This window comes from Ascidia mentula, chromosome 7 (assembly GCF_947561715.1).
Source record: "Ascidia mentula chromosome 7, kaAscMent1.1, whole genome shotgun sequence".
Taxonomy (NCBI): Eukaryota; Metazoa; Chordata; class Ascidiacea; order Phlebobranchia; family Ascidiidae; genus Ascidia; species Ascidia mentula.
This window is the reverse complement of record NC_138572.1, coordinates 5,710,625-5,731,690: the sequence shown is the minus strand read 5'-3', so window position 1 is coordinate 5,731,690 and position 21,066 is coordinate 5,710,625. Positions and strand designations below refer to the sequence as shown.

General features: G+C 39.4%; 4 protein-coding genes across 4 annotated transcripts; all 4 read left to right on the top strand.

The window, feature by feature from the left end:
- The first annotated feature begins 1,768 nt into the window (after nt 1–1,768).
- On the top strand, nt 1,769–3,205 carry LOC145909390 (choline/ethanolamine transporter flvcr2a-like). The gene has a single exon (XM_082996779.1). The coding sequence runs from the start codon at nt 1,769–1,771 to the stop codon at nt 3,203–3,205; it is 1,437 nt and encodes a 478-aa protein (XP_082852905.1).
- Nucleotides 3,206–5,095: 1,890 nt separating this feature from the next.
- LOC145909389 (monocarboxylate transporter 12-like) lies at nt 5,096–8,804 on the top strand. The gene is made up of 8 exons (XM_082996778.1): nt 5,096–5,282; nt 5,682–5,825; nt 6,295–6,473; nt 6,882–7,007; nt 7,409–7,580; nt 7,680–7,807; nt 8,203–8,431; nt 8,617–8,804. Exons 1-8 carry the CDS (start codon nt 5,096–5,098, stop codon nt 8,802–8,804), a joined length of 1,353 nt encoding a protein of 450 aa, XP_082852904.1.
- Nucleotides 8,805–11,226: 2,422 nt separating this feature from the next.
- Nucleotides 11,227–14,432, top strand: LOC145909387 (monocarboxylate transporter 12-like). Its single transcript, XM_082996777.1, has 8 exons — nt 11,227–11,413; nt 12,022–12,165; nt 12,225–12,403; nt 12,629–12,754; nt 13,142–13,313; nt 13,465–13,592; nt 13,807–14,035; nt 14,278–14,432. Exons 1-8 carry the CDS (start codon nt 11,227–11,229, stop codon nt 14,430–14,432), a joined length of 1,320 nt encoding a protein of 439 aa, XP_082852903.1.
- Nucleotides 14,433–15,759: 1,327 nt separating this feature from the next.
- On the top strand, nt 15,760–19,269 carry LOC145909386 (monocarboxylate transporter 2-like). The gene is made up of 8 exons (XM_082996776.1): nt 15,760–15,844; nt 16,218–16,361; nt 16,487–16,665; nt 16,735–16,845; nt 17,274–17,442; nt 17,856–17,983; nt 18,575–18,803; nt 19,115–19,269. The coding sequence occupies exons 1-8, from the start codon at nt 15,760–15,762 to the stop codon at nt 19,267–19,269; spliced, it is 1,200 nt and encodes a 399-aa protein (XP_082852902.1).
- The last annotated feature ends 1,797 nt before the right edge of the window (nt 19,270–21,066 follow it).

Below are 21,066 nucleotides of genomic sequence, written 5' to 3'. Positions count from 1 at the left end.
ATAGGTATGTCTCGAGCGAGAATATTATTATGCATCTTTTGCTATTATTTGATGCTAATAACAAATGCAAATTCTCTTAAAAATCTTTCCTATGCTGCGGCATACCACTTTCACCGTTTCACGTGGTACATTGGTCTGTATGTACGGACCTGTCTCTGGCTCTCGAAAACACACAAGAAAAGCGACGACGCGCGAAATAAAATCCCAGTAACAAAGGATGTACCAAGCCCCCGTCGTCGATGTACAAAACCGCAGTAGACCGAAGAAAGATAGGAATTTGATACGAGGTTGTCTACACAGTGATTCTCAACCGCCAGTCGGCGTTAATTTTCTCACCGGTTCCACAATCTAAATTTTTTTCACGTAAAATGGATTTCTTCTGTTTAGAAGTGCGCATGCATTTCCCCTAAAAAATGTCCTTTAAATCAATGTGTTCCGTTCATTACATTAAATAGTTTACATTTTAAAAAATACCGGGAGCATGAACAAAGGGCCAGTCTAACATTATGGAATGCGTGCTTTTTGCCACAGCTTGGCAATAAAGGAGTGCAGTCATCTAAATTGCTTTTGAAAGTGTGGTCACAGGAATGCTACGTAAAACTTCCACGAAACACTTGACCACAATCCGGCTATTAGGAGTCGGTTTCCAACAACGAAGCAGGAAGTAAACTTGTTGACAGGATTGTTGTCATACAAAACTAGCTTGTATTTTTCCATACCCTTTTCATGGAGAAATATATTCATATTTTCACGGTTATTTTAAGCATTCTTTGGGCTTTGCGGAAGGTGTGGCATCGTTTGTTTATTCAAGTTTCTTTAGTTTCCAAGTGAAGTGGAACTTCATGATCACTCGTGCCTTAGACCGTGACAAAATACTCTTGTTTATTCTGCATAACAAAGCCTACATTTACTCCGGGGTGGATATAGTAAAGGATAGATGGATTTCTTGACCATTAGCAATACGGCATTGTAAATCATTAGGGACAAACAGTAGTAAAATGTAGACAAAATTTACTTCACCTTTCCATTTTGTCCACCTGCATACATTTTGTATTGACAATTATTATTGATATAGGATCAAAACGTAGGCTGATAAATTTCACGTCAGATAGATGGACTATATTGGTTGTCCTAACAAAAAATATTTAAATGTCCGGACTACACATTTCAAACAAAAAACTCTACGGACTTTTGCAAGATTATTCGCAGAATTTTTTAGGCAATTAACTTTAAGTGGAAGTAATATTGTTTCCACGTGGAAAGGGATTTCCACAAGCTTCGTGGGATTGTACGTTTGATGGGAAACCTTTATCGTTGTTATGGACGCGCTTGCGGCTGTTTTGCTATAGCAAGGATCATTACAAGAACTGCATGAAGGGCTCACGAGATAATTCCTGAATGAATTCAGGTGCGCATTTTTAAAATTTGTGAAGTTTTTATTCAGGTGCTAATGACTTGTTTCAGCTTTCGTGCTCGTAAAACGTTACGCAAAATCAAAAGGGGTATATTTAGCTTTGAGATGTTAAGCGAATTAACTATTATGACTTAAATCAGCAAGGAAGCGTTATTTAAATGACTATTGGCGTAATTTGCATATTTCTTTTAAAGCATTAAGTATAGTAAAACCCGTTTTGCAGAAATCAGCGCAAAAGTTATTCCATAATCTATATTATACTTGGCAGACATTTGTGCATATGATACGGGATACACACGAGCCTCCAAAACAGCACTAAACAAAATATTAAAGTACTTGAATTGATCGGTCCGGATGATGTTGCACTTAAAAGAGCCCAAAGACGAAGAGCAGAGTGGGATTCAACTTTACACCCGAAGATGGGCATTTTTATTCGGTTTCGTGATTATGCAAATCTTCGCCGGTGTCTCTTTCACAAGCTACGGCCACATCAGTAGTTTTTACGTACAGTTCTTCAACGCCTCTCACTCAGAGGTCGATTGGATCACCAATGCCCGGAACGTCGGGGGTGTTTTCGTGATTCCAGTCCTCGTCTGGTTTATGTTCACAGGTCACGTGAGACTCCGCTTCATGCTGCTTCTAGTCAGCGTCTGTTCCACCCTTGGTCTTCTCCTTGTGACAATATCCCTGACCAGGCGATCGTTTATAATGGTGATCCTTGCAGGCCAGCTCATGTCCGGTCTCTCAGAGACTTTTGGCATCGCTGTCCCTTCAATACTGGCCGTTTTATGGTTCCCAGAACATGAAGTAGGGACGGCAATAGCCTTGAGTTGCCTCGGATATTCCATCGGTGACGTAACAGGCGACGTATTTCCTCCGAACCTTGTGTACTCTTCTTGGAACGACAGCAACGCGACTAACTTGCTGCTTAGCAGCGACAGCATGCGGCATGGACAGCGTTCTTTGATCATTTTCTACGGGACCCTGTTTCTCATATCCGCCATTACAACTGGGATGTTTTTCGCTTTTGCTGCAGATAAACCTCCGACCCCGCCTACCAGAGCTCAGGCGTTAAAGAATGATTTGCATTACGGCAAGAGGACGCTGCGTGTGTTTCTGGACGACACGAAAGCACTTTTCACAAACTGGTCTTACGTGCTAACCTGCTTAGTAGCGGGGATATGTTTGCAGATATTCCTCATCGAGAGCATGTTCCTGGCACAAATTATTCGTTTCATACGACGCAGTTTGTTCCCTAAACTATACCCTGGGATTACCAGTGGATACGTTGCAAGTGTGTACAGCTTCTCTGGTGGCTTCGGAACACTTGCATGCGGCAAGATAGTCGACAGATACAAGAATTACAAGTTGCTGGCGATCATCAACGTTGCAATGATGGCCATTGCCACTGGTGCATTTGCAGTGGGTTTTGTGGTCAAATCAGCCGCCATGTTGTTTACTTTCAATGCCATGTTCGGTTTCTTTAGCTTTGCCAGCCTCGTGGTGCTTTTGGAAATGGTGACGCAACAAACGTACCCTGTTGACGAAACAATTGCCAGCACTTGGATGACTGAGGCTCAAAGTTTGGTTGCTATGTGTTTTGGAGTTATTGGGAGGATAGTATTTAACCTGTGGGGTGCTCTAGCCGTGTTAATATTCCAATGCTTATGTTGCTGTATGGGTGTAGTTTTGCTGTTGTTCGTGCAGCAGACGAATAAGCGTTTGGAAATTATTGAAAAACCGGTTTCAAATGGAAATGGACACGAGGGAACCCCATTGATTCGCAATTAACCTGTCATTAATATATTGAAAGTTTTACTCTGTTGTTATATTGTAAATGTACGTTGCACCCACGAACAATCACCAGTAAGACATAAAACCACTGTTCGAGAAGAATGTGGCTTCAATTGCTGTTTTTGAGAGCTCCAGCAATTAATTTCAAAAATATTAAATCAAAGAATCCTTGGGCAATAACTCTGAAAATTTGAGCAATAGTTTTATTGATTTGATTTGGAGCATTTAGTTCTAGAAGTTAGAGCAATGCTGCATTTAATTTTAAGACGTCAATTAGATTTATCATAGAAATCTTACAACAGCGAAACATGGGCAACGCGACAGCGACAAAAATCAATGACGCGGTAAAATCAATCTTACTTTTCTACTCTCAGGAAAAGTAAAAAACACCGGGACAGGTTAAGACTGACAAGAAAGACTTAAATGAAATGTGGTGTTAAATATACAAGCGTACCTGAATTTACTTAGGATATTTATGTTGTTTGGGCAGGATTTCATGTAGGTCGTTTACCTGCGACAACGTAAAATTCCTTGCTTTTTACCCGTGACAAATACCTATCTTATGACCTGGGGCGTTTATGTGCAATCAAACGGAATTGCACAAGAAAATAGCAATTATTTGTTGCACCTTCTCTTAGGTTTAGGTTTAAAGCCTTATTGACCGCGGAAGCTGGAATAGAACTAGCCTACATAACTATGTCGCAAGACATTACCATATATCGCTAATTTCTTTTAAACTTTACATACACAATTCTTGCCCTGTTCGCAGGGCCGTTTCCTTCGTCGCAATTAACCAAATTGGGCTGTGCACTTTATTAGAAAAGTCAAATCTTGTTTGGTAATGCCTTTGGTTTCGTGAAATACATTTTTGTACTTACGGACGTTGTCCTGTCAGTGAATGGCGCCGCAAACCTCTTAACGTCAGACCTCTGGTCAGTCTGGTGCTTACACTGCGAAAAAATGCGCCCACATAAACGTGTTCAATTTTTAGGAAGCGCTGGTTGCTAGTTGACGGTTCATGCTGGAAGTAATATGTCAGGCTGAGAGTTGACGTTCAGATTTGCCATATTGCAATGATATTGTACCAGAGTTAGTAAAAGGCCGAAACTTTGGTTGGTGAAATGAATGCTTCGTTACATCTACATCAGAAAGGGTTGCGATAACTGGTGAAGCATGTCGACATAAGTGGTTTAGAGTCACTGCTGTAGTTCGAGGTTGCAACATTTTCGCTTCAGAAAACGGACAGAATAACGTGCTTACCCATTCCCCAAAGTTTGAATGTTTGATTTGAAAGTTGCAAATCCAATACGTATACTTTAGTGTGGGATTTTTGTGTTATGAAATCCCTGGTTTTCAGCTGAATTAACTGACAAGTAAAGAGAGTATTTAGTTGCTGTACAGTCTTATTGGACCGCCATACAAATCACTACTATGTTTCAGGTCCTAGAGTTAACGACTTCCTGTAGTTTGTTGTTTATCGATTACACTGCTCTCAACTCAACTATAGTCAGCATAGGTCGAAGTGTTGGACAAGCCAACTTACATGTAACAAATCTCCGGCATCGCCTCACTACAAGCAGATCGGGTTACAGGCCTAAGCAAAAATGTCTGTCCTAGTTGTATAACCGGTAAAACCATTGAAAAGCCTTGCAGTTAATCCAACTTCAGCAATATAACACATTTGATGTGGGATATTTTCTAACGGGTTACGCATGTTGAAGGTCTCCCCCAATCGTTTTGCTGGTGTTATTATCGAAGAAAGAATATACATGCTAATTACTTCACCAATTAGCCAATACGGGTTGTAGTTTGCTACATCACATAATCGTTCAAATTTAAACCATGGACAGGTGTAGGTTCGGGTGTAAGATACACAGTGGTTATAAAATGCTGGCAGACAAGCCATGGTGGCCGTGGGCACTTGTCATCGCCTCGTTTATGTTCACTTCCATACGAGCGAGCGCCGACCGATGCCTTTCTGTGTTCTACATGTTTTGGATGCAACACTACCATGTGGATTACGCCCAAGTTTCGGCAGTGCTTAGTGCTTTGTACGTGGCTTACGCTTTTGCAGGTGCGTGTTGTCGTTTCTGAATGATTTTTTATTTAATTTCGTTTGAAAACCCAGTTTTCGCATTTCTCATTGAAAGCACTTGCGTGTACGCTTAAGTTACCTGCGTTTCGTAAGGCGCTCGACCAATATGCCAATAAGGAAACCTGATTGGTATACCGGGTCAGGATATTTTCTTCTGGGTCCAAATCACGGCGTAGCCGAAAAAAATACTCGTAAGCTGTTCTTTGACCAGCGCTGCATAATTCACCAAACTCTTTGTAATGGCTCCTAACCTAAATTCACAACTTCGTATGCTTGTAGTTTTTTTACTTTTATGGTTTGTACTGCCACTAAACACAATGCAAGAGTTGACTTCAAGTTTATTACGTATTTCTGTGAAAGGTATGTTTTCTTGTCCAGGTCTCGTCGTCCCAGTTGTTATAAAGCGATGGTCAATTGCAAGATGGATCACCTTGTTCAGTATTATATCAGCCGTTAGTGCAGCCCTTGCTTCCATGAATGTCCCTTTCGAGGGTGTCGTCATTCTATTTGGTGCCGTTCCGGGTGCGTTGCAGATTAATACCTAAACGCACAAGAAAAACTAGTGCTGTAAAATCGGTACCTTTTGGGGGCACTTGAGCAGATGTTTGCAAATAGATTTTTTTTAATTTCTCCAAATATTGACGCCAGAATGACCTTTAGTACTTTCACAAGAATTCCCTGCTTAATTTGTGAACAAGTGAGAACATCTTACTAAATTTTCTAATTATTTGTGTTTCCCATCATTGTTTATCAAAATAAGTGTACACCAGAACTTCGAGCAAAATTGGTCCACTAATGTGACGATTAAAGTGAATGCAAAATAGTTATTTCAAGGTAATTGAAACTGGTTTAACAGCAACAGTGCTCTATTTCGATGAAGCTCACTGGACTTAGCCAATGCAGCAAATATAAGACTTGCTAAAAAGCTATGAAACATATTTATTTATTCTGTATAGTTTGACCAATAGACAGAAAACTGTATGTCTTTTAGGTTTTTGTTTCGGGATGCAGATTCCTTTGGTGCTGCAGGTGGTGGCGGACGCTGTGTCGTCAGAACGAAGAGTTCTCGCGTTTCAACTTGTTTTTATGGGTTACGCCGTCGGTCCGTTTTTGGCTTGTCCGCTCTGGCAGGTTCTCATTTCCGAGTACACTTGGAATGGAGCGATGCTGGTAAGTCTATCGCTTAATTACGAATGGAATTCGTAAGGATTTTATGTGATCTGCCAAATGACTAGAGTTTTGCCATGTCTAAACCGTAGACCGTTATGCAAAAAAACTATAGAATTAGTTTCTATAATGCGCCGTGTCATGCAGTCTCTGGTCTATAAATATTATTACTTGCTGGGCAGCTGGTGGACTGTTTTGATAAGAGGCTGACTGTTTTTGCAGCACCCGAGGAAGCGAGATTAAACTCGCGAAATCTCGTGCAAATAGAATTGTTTATCAGTAAGTCTCTTATTAAAACAGTGCACCAGGAATTACTATAGGTATAGATTGAGGTATAACTTGGTTTTATTTGGGAAGTTTTTAATTTAGCTGTGGGATCATGCTACAATAAACGAGGAGCTTTGTTGTTAGATTATTTCTTCAATTTTTCTTCACGTTGCATTAATCGGGGCCGTCATGAATCTGGGACGAGCAGAGACGAATCCTCAAAAGAGAATTGCACAAGAGGAAGATACCAGCAAAGTTACAAGTGTTGAGGTTAGACTCAAAATGAACTAACAAACAACATATACCGCTTTGTCGACAAATTTTCGCAATTGTAATTTTATCATCTTTCCTCAATTGATATAAAATATTTCAATTTCCTCATTGGATATAAATGTAATGAAATATTCATAAAACCAACCCCCAAGGAATAGTTTTTGCATCCTTACAGGGTACGAACAGGTTAAGGAAATTTATTTCTGTATAACGCCCGCCTTGATTCTGTTTAAAGTAGTTTAATTGTGAGTGTATTGGCACTAAAAGGGCAGTGATTGTCTGACCCTGTTGTATAGTTGTGATCGCAGATCCACTTGCATAAAGCCCTGTAAGTCAATAATAAATTAACTTATGTCTTTGCCGTGTTCATAAATTAAGGTACCTTTTTATTATTTTAGAACAACGATGTTCCTAATTGTTTTGGTTCAAATTTCTTGCAATCAATTTATAATTCCCTTGATCTGGGGATGTTTCTTCTTCCCCAAACCTACCTGGTTTTGCTTTTCTTTCTTGGATTCGTGTCTGGTCTCAGCGTATCAGCTTCATACATTGTTCCTTTCGGACTTAAAAGTAGGACAGTAAGATTTTCTGGAATTGTGTTTTATCACGTTTGTTACAAATATGTATGAGACGTTAGATTTACAATTTAAACTTGGAAAAAATTTTTAGATCTAAGTTTAAGCCAACTGGAAGCTTCATTTCTACCATCTGCGGTGGCGGCTGGTGAGATGGGCGCGAAACTGCTTGTGGGAATATTCTTTCAAACACTTCCATCGACGGGTCGTAAATGCTTTGTGGTGAGCGAACATGCAACAACCAATCGACAAATATATTACTGTGGATATTATTACATTCTAAAATAAAATATGTTGATATGATACATGATATATACTATTTTAACAATTGTATAATGGTTTAATACATATACTGACGCATACAAAAGTACAAAAGGCAAATTGAAGTTTAACAAAAAACAAATTTGCGTATGAAAATTTGAGGAGTCCACTGATTTTTTCAACTTGTTTTGAAACCTGCTGTTTCGTTTAGCGGCAAAAAATATACGAGACTTACATAACGAGTTAAACTAATCAGAATACGTAAAACTTTGGTGTTTTCGAACTGAAAATTGAAATTATTTAAACAGGTCATGTGAGTTTTTCTATCTGAGATCACGTACGTTTTTTTTAAACAGAGTGTTGAGTTTCTTTTGGCCGCTGTTGTGTTGTTGATTTTTCCACACATCCAAAGTTATGTGGCTGCGCTCATTCTGTGCACAGTATTTGGTTTACTGGAGGGATCGACAGATGGAATCTTGGTCAATTATCTAACTGTGCTCATTCCTACAAAATACTTCGCTGCGATCAACTCCTACCTAAACGTTTTTGGCTTCGTTTTCGTGGCGTTGATCAACTTGATATCGGGTAGGACATTTCACCGTAATTTTGACTTTTCGGTAAAAGACTTTGCACCTTTCCTATAAATCCAGAGCTACGTTACTAGTTGACCACAAATTTCTGTGACCGCCATATATTTAAAAACAAAGTGATGTAAGTGTATTGCAAAGCACACGCAATGTCATCACTAAACAGCTCATATTATTTTAAAGGTATAATCGTTGACCAAACGGGAAATGTAGGAAACGTGTTTTATGTCGGAGCTGGTATGTTCACTCTTGCCGCTTTTATGATGCTTATATTGCTGGTTAAGTATCTGCCACACGAAACCAGGTCTACAAGCAGAACTAACAGTACAAGACAAAATCCTGTGGTATCGTTTCAAGAGCTGCATGAGTAAGCGGTAAGAACTCCTGAAACTTTCTTTAAGATGTTTTATCTGCGTTTATCTTGCTTGCGCTCATGCGTTTTAGGGAAATACATTATTTTTTGCCTTTGTGGATTTTTTTACTAGTTCGACAAGAAGTTGCAAGACTATTATTAGGTTTGATGTGGGATGTGATTGGATTTCGATTCGGGGTTTGCTGAAAGGAGTTAGCAAACTGAAATAAGTATTCTACACTCTTACTGATTGTATATAAAAATTGTCGGAAACGGCAAATAAATCCTACGTTTTTGCTTTCAACAGAAAAAACATGGCGAGTTTGCGATAAAATTTTAAACATAGACTTGAAAATAGTAGATGTGCAAACGAAGTTGGATTTGATCCTGAAACTTAGCAGTAGCAGTGATACTTTCAAAACGGGGCAATATAAACAGTCTGCATTAAGGAAGTTACAGGTTATGAAGGAAGTTCGTAAGTGTCATTGCCTGTTACGTCCCCAAACAACGCCGTGCAGTATAAGCAGATAATGTTTAACTGTAATACTGTTGATACACAGAAAAAAGAAGTTTCTGTAGCCTTGACACGTTATATGACCACTCATCCTCAGCTATAATTCGTAAATTTATAGTTCCGTATCTTCCTGTTCGTGTAAGATTGTAAGGTATGGTCGGATTTGTATACCGTCCTATTGATTTCTTATGTCAGCCAAAGTTTAATGATTTATTGTCACACATAGGTCTGCTCTTGGTGTGCCTATAAGGATAGCAACAATATGTCAGGAATTCGCAACTGCACTCCAGTCGCTTGGGTCACAGTGCATGTATTATTATGTAATCTGTGTACAGACTTGCACAGAATTAATCACATTCAGGAAAGCAGTATGGAATTGGCATTTAGGGAACAAAAGAACAGTATAGGGCTGACAGGGGGCGGTTCTGCCAATGTACCAAAACTTCTAACACACACTTTATCACAAGTTTCAGTTTAGGCACTTATACACTGAAAGTGCCCCTTGAAGCCCAAACAACACTTACAACAAAGCTTTTGGAACTACTACAATCTCGAATGTCCACATTATCACGAATAATCTGGCTGTGTCGCATCACTAAATCAGCGAGCACGCTTTGCGAAATATATCATATATTGATATGTTGTTCAAATACACGCACGGGTTCGTGTTGCCTATGTAATAGAAATGAGCATAACAGCGTTGCTTGCAAAAACCTGTGTCATTGTGTACATTACACACACGACTGGTTTGGAAGTGAATACTCTGTTGTGTGGCGAACGAGACATTTTTTGTTTGTTTTAAAGGCGCAAACCAGTCCGCGTAGGCTTCAGCTACAGGTACCAAGAAATAATGCGCTGAGGTTTAGCCATAACGTGTCACAGAAAAAGCTGTTGCAGGTTTAATTGAACCGGGATATTTAAGCTGTCGTTCTGGTTCACGGAAGTAATAGGTTATAACATTTTAGTCTCGGTACACTGGGAGAATAATAGCTAGGCTTCCCCAGGGTTATTGTTGTTTTTGCGTTGGTCATTGAGCAAACGTATGTTGGGTAACATACCTGTATGAGTGAAGCTAACCGGGCCGGATTCAACAAGACCCCGTGCAGTTGGGACATAGTTGCCCCACGTTTGTGTAATTTTAAACATAAGCAATCAACATTACAAAATTGTAACCATCAAACTTATAAAGATCTAACAGTGTGCGAGAAAACAATATTTGCGGTTACTTCAAATATAATGGTTTTCTTAGTATCGCGTTGTGACGAATCCGAGATCACCATTTCTTTCATACGCCAACCGCGTACATACTTTGTCTAATGGTTAATCGAGCACAGGAGCATCAGGTGTAAGTTAACACCACTTGGACTTTGCCCGTTTTGTTTGTACTATACTGTGGACAAACATTGGTTTGTTTGGAAGTAAATTCAACAGCCCACAACCGAATTGTCGTACATTTGTCAGCAACTAATCAGGAATATGAGTCAAACCTTTCAGCCAACAGTCATATGATAAAGATAAGCAAAGTGGAGCCAATAATATGAATTGTGTAAGCTAATGGCCACTGTTTCGACCTATAAGGTCTCATCAGTGCAGCTGGTCTTTGCTTGGCCGGTTGGTCAGCAAAGACGTCTGATAGTCACACCAGCTGCACTGATGAGACTTTATAGGTCGAAACAGTGGCCATCTGTATGCAGCTTACATAATGGGATGAAGATTTCATTACTTCACACTACACAGTCATCCCCGAAGGTTTGTCATTTAACTAGCTGGCAAAATCGTAGATTATTCACCACAGCTGCACAAATGAGACTGATCAGATCAAAGCAACGGTCTTGCCTGCAGCTCACTATAAAATAAACGCTTCATTGTCCACAACACCTATTTTTTAAACAGGAACAGGTTAGGTGAAATACACAGTGTTTGTAAAATGTTGACAGACAAGCCATGGTGGCCGTGGGCGCTTGTCATCGCCTCATTCGTATGTACTTCCATACGAGCGAGCGCCGAACGATGCCTCTCTGTATTCTATATGTTTTGGATGCAACACTACGACGTGGAGTACGCCCAAGTGTCGGCAGTGCTTGGCACTTGGTACGTGGCTTACGCTTTTGCTGGTTCGTAAAATCGTTTTACCAGTATTTATTGGATGCGAAAAACTTGGAGTTAACTATACGAAATGGAAAGTCTGAGCTAATACGCAAATCATAGCATAAGAGCAAATGTTTTCGAACACTTCTTTAAGGTAGTTAAAATGCAACAAGCGCGCACAGAATCGGGCAGGCTACTGCGAATACGAGCAAATCAACATAACTCAAACACATCACGTGACAACAACTACCCTCGAAAGTCCACCGCAGTGACGATTTGCCTGGCTGCTGTGCAAGCATAGGTGTTACGAATGTTTGTCCCTGGATGGGAGGTTTAGAGCTTTCCTCAACTTTAAATGATGGTCGGAGGTGTTAAATTTAAAGAACAGTGATCAAAACGTCGGCTTTTCTATTATTAACATATTTACTTTTGCTTTTCTGTGATCGTTTATTAATTTCCCAAGCAACTCCCCTCCAGGGGGACATGAATATCATAAGACCCGTAAATACTATTGCCTGCTTTGGAACTGGGGAATTTCTGCCGTAAAGGCTTGTCACCATCTTTTCGCTATAGCCCATTTTTGTTCGATCGAAGTGCCCTGTCTCTGTAATGGAAATATGATTTTTTTGTCCAGGTCTCGTCGTCCCGGTTGTAATAAAGCGATGGTCTTTCGGAAGATGGATCACCTTGTTCAGTATTATATCAGCTGTTAGTGCAACCCTTGCTTCCATGAATGTCCCTTTCGGGGGTGTCGTCATGCTATTTGGTGCCGTTCCAGGTGCGCTTTATAACTGAATAAACAGAAAGTTTATTTAATAATACATTAGTGTATTGTAGGATTTTGTTTCGGTATGCACATTCCTTTGGTGCTGCAAGTGATTGCTAACGCTGTGACGTCAGAACGAAGAGTTCTCGCTTTTCAACTCGTTTTCATGGGTTACGCCGTTGGTCCGTTTCTGGCTTGTCCGCTCTGGCAGGTTCTGATTTCCGAGTACACGTGGAATGGAGCGATGCTTGTAAGTCTATTTCAGAATGTATTATTGTTTATTATGACGCATAGAATTTGCGACTGCCAGTGAATTTTATAACGTAAAATTGCCTTGTTTTGAAGAAAATTGCCGAAATTTGAAGTTTTTTTTTCAATTTACTTCCTTCCTCGAAGTTATTGCAAAAACTTTAAAATTTTGGCAATCAAGTTTTGTCTTTACGTCGCAAAGATCAGGTTGTTGTGTTGTCAACAGATTATTTCGTCCACCTTTCTTCAAATTGCTTTGATCGGGGCCGTTATGAGTCTTGGAGCTAAGACGGCGAAAAGCATCCGAGAAGAAGAAGGAGAGGAAGACTCAAGCAAATTTACTGTTGATGAAGTTAGCCAGGTCACCGCTGCTTATCATTTACTTTCATTTGGGTGCTTTTGCTTTAAAAAAAGCATACATAAATTGTCCCAAATCACTTACAGGAGTGGCGAACGATCAGCGCTAGTGCGATCTTTTATTATAAAACATACAGAAATATTAATTTCGCTTAAACGACATATACGTATTCTGACCAGTGAAAACTGACCCGTCGGCAGCAACAAGCAGAACAAGCTGATTTCCGGTGTCTTTGTGACATTTCCCCCACACTGGTCAAGGATCTTAGTTTAATACGATAGAAACTGACGGTGCCTTCCTATGCGAAATAAATAGTTCTGTTTCGCGTCATACCGACGCTAATTTTCTGCACTTCTTAAGTTTTCCTTTTTATCATTTCAGGACAACGATGTTCCTAATTGTTTTGGTTCAAATTTCTTGCAATCAATTTATCATTCTCTTGATCTGGGGATGTTTCTTCTTCCGCAAACCTACCTGTTTTTGTTGTTCTATCTTGGATTCGTGTCTGGTCACAGCGTATCAGCTTCATACATTGTCCCGTTCGGACTTAAAAGTACGTATTTTTTTCAAAAAAATAGGCTTCCCAACTTGGTAATGCGGTTGAAAGCCCCAACTATTATGTAAATTTTTTCAGTGCCATAATATTTTGGTGGGTGCCTCCTCGAAAGAGCAATATCCACCACTGACAAATTATGTTTTTTTAGATCTGGGATTAACCCAACTGGAAGCTTCATTTCTTCCATCTGCGGTGGCTGCTGGTGAGATAGGCGCGAAACTGCTTGTGGGAATGTTCTTTCAAAAACTTCCATCGACGGGTCGTAAATGTTTTGTGGTGAGCAATTAGGTCATGCACATCAAACATCAATAAATATTAATGCGAAAGCAACGTTCGAAAATTAAAAAACAAATACTGTATTTTTCCTCATTTTCATTTAAAGCTTTATTCAACAAAAACAGTTATTCCTATTTTTGCAACACTAAATTTTAACAGTTTCAAACAGCTCATGTGAGTCTTTGTAAACACAGGCGTATTTTGTTTCCTACAGACTGTGGAGTTTATCTTAGCCGCTGTTGTGTTGTTGATTCTTCCACACCTACAAAGTTACGTTGCTGCGCTGGTTCTGTGCACAGTATTCGGTTTGCTAGAAGGATCAACGGATGGAATTATAGTTAATTTTTTTACTGTGCTTCTTCCCACAAAATACTTCGCTGCGATTAACTCTTACCTAAACGTGTTTGGCTTCGTCTTCGTGGCGTTGATCAACCTGATATCGGGTAGGACATTTAACCGTAAGAAAGGTGTTTAAGTGAAGGGCAAGTTTTAAACTAATTTGTGTAAAAAGACAGCTTCCTGTCAATATAAGCCAGCAATTAACTTAGTGAAATAAATGCATGCATTCAAAAAGCATTTGTTTGCCATGCATTTGTAACATGTCTTAGTTGTTTGAATGTTAAGATGTACTGTTGAAATGTTCTTCAACGCGCAATACAACGTAACATCCCATATTATTTTTAAGGCATCATCGTTGACCAAACGGGAAATGTAGGAAACGTGTTTTACGTCGGAGCTGGCATGTTCACTCTTGCCGCCTTTATGATGCTTTTATTGCTGGTTAAGTATCTGCCACACGAAAGCAGGTCTAATGATACAGTAATGCGAAATCCCAACTAAACACCGTAAGAGAAACACGAGTAAGTGATGGAGTTTTCACGGGAATCACGATGCCTTTAAACGATTGAGATGCGTCAAGTTATCCGCGGTTGTTTTTGTGCGTATATGCATACGTTGAAAAAACACATTGCTTTTTTGTTGTTTTTACCTCGTGTACTTTTTCATTGGCCTGACAAATAGTTCTTGAAATTTGATACGGAGTGTGCCAAAGTGATTAAAAAAGTCACCACATTAGTACGTGATAAAGTTCAAAAATACGATTTCACATTGTGTAGCAATCGCCCAGAAGCCTGGGTGCGAGCTCAGGGCCGTTCATGTTATTCCGATTTATTTTTTTGCAACACATTGCCGTAGCCAGGAAGCAGCCAAAGGGGTCACGCCCCCACCTGTAACATATCTAAGTTAAAGACATGTGTTTTTTTTTGAAATATCCAATTTGTGACCTAATTTTTATGATATAATTTGCCGTTAAGTCATTTTCTGTTCCGTGAGGCGAGGATCCAAACCAACCCGCCCATATCCGTAAATTATGTTGCGCTCTTCAAAATTTTGGGTTTGACGTCACTAGCAACATTATATACATCCTTCGTTCGTTAGACACAAGCTGATATCAAAACAAACTTCTCTGTATCCTGTCTGTGCAGCTGATAGCATCATCACGATAGCAGCATGCAGGCTTAGTTTGATATCAGCTTTTTACAAAAGATGAAATATTAAGGCAAACAGATCGTGCAACAGTAAACAGTAAACAAATTACTACTTTCTGCTATGTTTTATTGATGCTATACGGCTCTTCTGGCAATAATTTTACTATATCAACGTTTCGGCAACCATGCAGCAGCCTTCATCAGGACATAACAAATGTGAATAACACAACGAGATGAAAAGGAGAAAAGGGGCGAAGCGAATACATCTGCACTACAATTATTGGCAACCACGGGTTATGATTGTTTTTGGAGCGAACGAGGTGCAGATAAGCACTTCTGACAAAATTAACAGTAGCAACTGGTAGTAGATGTAACTTTTTGCATAGGGGTTCTCAAATCAGCGATTGTTTGAGTATCATCCAGCGTGCAAAAGTGCATTGGGTTGGACCCAATACATGAAAATGATATGAATGTTATACTTTTAGTGTTCCAATAAATGGTTTCAATCATTAAAGTAAGTTGGTTCGCCTTTTAGGTGTTGAACACAAGGTATTTGTATAGGTATCATACCAATTAGGATGCTAGTGAATAGAACATGGTGGCTTTGGGTGCTTTTGGTTGCAGGATTTATATTCCTTGCAATACGGGCAAGTGCCGACCGTTGTCTGCCAGCCTTCTACATGGCCTGGATGCGTCATTACAATGTGGAATATGCAGAAGTTTCTACAGTGCTCGGAGCGTTTTACATTGGGCAAGTCATTGCCGGTAAATTATATGTTAATACTCAGCATAGCTGTGTAACTAAAGCAGTTGCTGGACTGATTCATATAGTCCTGAATGTAGATTGTAATTTTAAGCGTGACCTTAAAATTGTTCATCACACATATACCCACTTACTATAAAGCCACGTGCGCAATAGTGCGTAAAATAAATAAAAAAATACAACTACAGCATTTTCGCTGGAAAATTACCTCGATTATTTGTGCGACTGGCTGCTATCCGTTACAAGGACGCCTGATTTGATAACCTTTATGATTTTATCGGTACCCATATGACGATCTATTTCTTTTGTGTATTATTCATCTGTGTATTTGGTTTGGCGCATAATACACGTGTTTTGATTATATATTTATGGCAGGCTTGACTGGCCCAGCTGCGATGAAACGTTGGTCGCTGAGAAAATGGATGCTTTTGTGTGGCGTGATTTCCACTTTGTCGACTGCAACCGCATTTTTGGAAGTTCCGTTTTGGTGTGTGGCTGTCCTGTTTGGGGGAATTCCCGGTACGTGGTAAATGTGTTGTTCGTTTTCTGTAAGGTTTTCGACTAAATAACTTGAAATAATCAATATTGAGCACACACGCTTGCATGGGTATATTTGTCTATCGTACTTTTGCGTTTTGTTCCAGGATATTGCTTTGGATTTCAAATTATCGTCTTTTTGAAAGCTTTGTCAGTCATCATTCCAGAAGAACGAAGAATTGGAGCACTTCAGTTTCTCTATTTCGGGTGTGCAGTTGGGCCTTTCCTTGCCTGTCCTGCCTGGCAGTTCCTTATCAATAATTACACTTGGAGTGGCGCAGTGCTGGTACAACCAATGTGTTTTTTACGCTCTACGGCGTATTCCACATGGCATATCGGTTCATTTCTCTTTTAGATTATTTCCTCTGTGTATTTTCAAACTGTGTTGATTGGTGTGTTGTTGGTTGGGCCTGAATCTGAGAAGGCGAAAGAAATAACGGAGGTTGGATCGTCCAAAGACGAACAGGTGCAACTTGTAAAAGCTATATTGTTTCTGTGGAAGTAATCTCCAACAGTGCACACAAAATGTAATGTTGCCTCGACAATATCATTGCCATTAGAACTCTTTTAATTAAGGTTAAGTAAAGGTGTGATTTCAAAACAGCTGTAAGCCTAAGTTACAAAGAATGATTGATTGTAAAAAAGTCCGTATGCAGTCCTTTTTTCTGCACTAAATACATGTATTATCAAAAAAAATTTCGGGTTGCACCTATAGTTTGGTGCCCAACACCTATAGTTTGGTGTTTTAGTCACCACAAAGTGAAAGTGCTTGGCAGTTTAGTAAGATGGCAGTGAGTCGCCAAAGCTGCATTGATGAGACTTATTATATCGAAACAATGGCCTTGTCTGCATCTTACTGATATAAACCCGAGACATTTAATATTGTTTTTACAGGAAGACGTACCTCACTGTTGCGGATCAAAGTTATTGCGGTCACTTTACATTTCCATTGATGTCGGCTTATTTCGCCTTCCACAAACCTACATTATTTTGTTGTTCTATGGTGGTTTTGTGTGCGGTCTTTTCGTGACTACGTCATACATAATTCCGTTCGGAGTACAGAGTAAGAAACGCTCACCGTTAGCGTTCTTATTTAAATGTTCATATCACAGTGTTTCCCAACTTTTTATATGTTTGTGGAACCTTGCAAGGGTATTTAGGTTGTAAAGGAAAAACGTTGGAAACGACAAACTGTCGGTTGTTTTGTTTTCTTTTGGTTTTCTTCTGATGCGTTTGTATACTTTGTTCATTGCATAACTTGTTCTGGAATCGCACTTCAGGAATTCTAAACTAAAATAATGAAGATATCATTATTGTTTACTATATATTTTTCCGAACAGGTGTGAATTTCTTTTTATTATTTTTTTTTTCAAATGTGAATTTTGTTCGGTAAGCATCAGGCAAATGAAAAAACGTTAGCCAATATACACAAATCATGTATCCACATATTCATCTGATCGATTCACATTGTTTTAGGTGTGGGACTTACTGAGCTACAAGCATCGTTTCTACCTTCTGCGATGGCAGTCGGAGAGGTGTTCGCAAAACTAGTGGTGGCGCTGTTGTTCCCAAAACTTCCCGAATCCTGTCGAAAACTTTTCGTGGTAAGTGGTTACTTTCCAGGGCTGACTGGTGAAGTATATAATTTAGGGTCACATAAACGCAATTGTAATACGCAACAGAGTTAACCTAGCCGATATCTGGAAATGTCTGCAAGACAACATTATTTTGATCACGTGTCTTGCGTCTATAATTGCTTAGTTTCCACTTAGTTTTTTGTGTCTATAACACATATTTCTAAATTTTACCAGATTCCAGCTCTCTACTGGGCATTGTCTTTTTACCAGCAACATAATTTTATAGGGGTAGAAAAATTATTAATTTGAAGCAAAGCGTTTCATTTTGAAGTCATCTGGTTCATTTCAATTCATATCCAAATCGATTTTGCCTCCATCGGCATCCTTGTTTAAATAACTCCCACGTGTATGTGTGTTTAGATATTTACCAACAGTTTAAATTTTACCTACCTACCACAAAGTGAAAGTCTTTGCTTGGCCGTTTGGTCAGCAGAGTCGTCTTATAGTCACACCAGCTGCACTGATGAGACCTTTTAGGTCGAAACAGTGGCCATCTGTCTGCAGCTTATACACAGTTTAAATTTTATTTACGACTTCTTACTTTACCACCTTAAACAGGGCGCAGGGTTCGTGGTCGCCGCGATGTTACTTTTTATTCTTCCCTCTGTGCACACATATATCCCTGCGTTAGCAATCTGCGCTGTCTTCGGTCTGCTAGAGGGCGCTACAGACGGGATCCTGGTCAATTATTTCGTCGAGCTCATTCCGGAGAAATATTTCGCAGCCATCAACTCCTATTGTAATGTGATCGGATATTCGCTGTTGTGTGCAGTTAATATGTTGGCTGGTGAGTCAGTGGATTAAATTCCATCGGTAGAGTTTACCCATAGGTAGAAAACATTGTAATTTTGCACCTACATTTTCAACGCAATCCTGAATTTAACATGCGTGTCCTAAGACTTACAAACACACGGTCTTCTTGCCATGAAACAAGTTTACATCATCCTCGTATTAATTTGTGGGCGATTGTTAAAAATTGCAACATATTTATTCAATTTTGAAGCTTAATCATAGCTCTTTTTTCTTGTACCAGAAGTTCTTCAAAAAATTGAACAAATATTATGCCAGGTAGCATAATGCTACAACATACTCTTTCAGGTTTTGTGGTGGATACGACGGGACAACTGAGCAACGCTTTCTACATCGCTGGCTCCATGTTCGTTTTATCGTCTTCCGGGATGCTCTTGCTCCATTTCCAGCACCGTAAAGTAGAACAGAGGGCTGTCAAATCGCAACAAGGAGTTGTCGAATGACACGAATTTGCATATGGTTGTTCGTATTCTTCACATATATACTTTTTTGCTGTGACCTTAACAATCCAATGCTCTTTTATTGCTGGCAATAATGTTTTTTTTCGCCTCCACTCGTAAAACAGATTTAATTATTTATTAAACGTATTTGATAAAGAGAAGTCAAATTGTATTAGGAAGTGGTCGGTTGCTCCCACGCATGTGTTGGTTACATGGCTTCGTTTCCCAACATTCCAAAAACTTCAACAAGTTGTTTCTCATATAACTGGAAAGTCTTTGTTGCCCATATAAGACTGTTTGTTGATTTTGATAATTTATCAAAGAGTACTAAGAGTAGAAGTTATTTGTAACTTATGCAATCCGTTGACATTATTCAGTTCAATTCGTTTTACGAGAGACCTATTAAAACCATACGTGATAAAATGAAGCCGGTCTTAGGCAAGGTATGAGCATTGCGTTACAATACTTCTACATAAAGTGCAATGTGAGTAAAAACTGATATGACGGTTGTTTCCTACAAAGCAATAATGTCAGCAGTTGCTCTGTGATCCGGTAGAGCGTGACGGCCTAAGGTGCGAGTACAAGTGTGTATGGAAGCTTCAGTGTAACGCGTCTGATCGTGCGTTACCTTGAAGGCCGGTTCGGAGACATTTTGTTGATTCATGGATCTTAATAGTAACGAAAGGGGAAGCATTTCACCGTATACAAGGTTTCGCCAGAAAGGCTCCAAGTTGGTTTCTTGAAAATGCTTTGTGTAGAAAGTGTTCCAGAATTCGCAAACAGGACTTATAGGGCCACTAAGCGAATTAGGCAATCGCCTAGGCTTTGCAGCGTTAAGAGGATAACTTACCTGGTTTCGTAAGGCCAAGAAAAGAATGTAGTAAACCTAATCGGGATTCTTGTCCAGGATAAGTTTGGTTTGAACAGTTTGGTAAAAAGCATGTTATCTTTGACATTATTGAAATTGAACAACAATTTTGGCGGCAGTTAACATAGAAAGACATTGCTTTTATTGTCGAAATGGGTTGGAAAACAGGGAGAAACCATTGAAACTTACTCAGGGTGCAAAGTGGAATTGCACTGGCCATCTATGCAACTGCGGTATTGCCGCCAACTTTTTTAAAAAGAAAAAAGAACTGTTGTTTGCTAAACGTTTGCTCAACATGCACCAAAGCGTTTTGATCTTTAAATGTATAGTACAGACTGTATACGGCTTTTCTGGCAATAATTTTATTATATCAACGTTTCGGCAACTATGCAGCAGCCTTCGTCACGAGGTAAAAAATGCAAATAATGCAACGAGCCGAAAAAGGAGAACGACAAGGAAAGGCGAAGCGAATACATCTGCACTACAACTATCGAAAACCACAATCCCGCTGCAGTTATTTTAACCTCGTTCACAGCGCACGGCCTGTTTCCCCTGTGTATGCCGTGGTTGTATAACCGTGGATGCCGACAATTGTAGTGCAGATAAATTCGCCCCGCCTACACTGGAAAAAATGTTGTCTTATTAAAAAAACAATCCAATAATATGCACACTTGGCATGTTTTGGACCTAATTTCAATGTTCTCATTTGAAATGCGCTGGCTTACTTAATTTAGGTATGCTTGTCTTAAGGCAGTTAACTATTAAATATAATTTACAAATGTTGTTAAATTAGGCTATTACTGTAATATGTTTAAGTATGTTTATTATTAATTTATGTGACTATGTTAATAGGCAAAATAACTCATAAGTGTGTTGATGATAAACAGGCTGACTTTAACTCTGATTTAACAGTTACATTTACACAACACAAA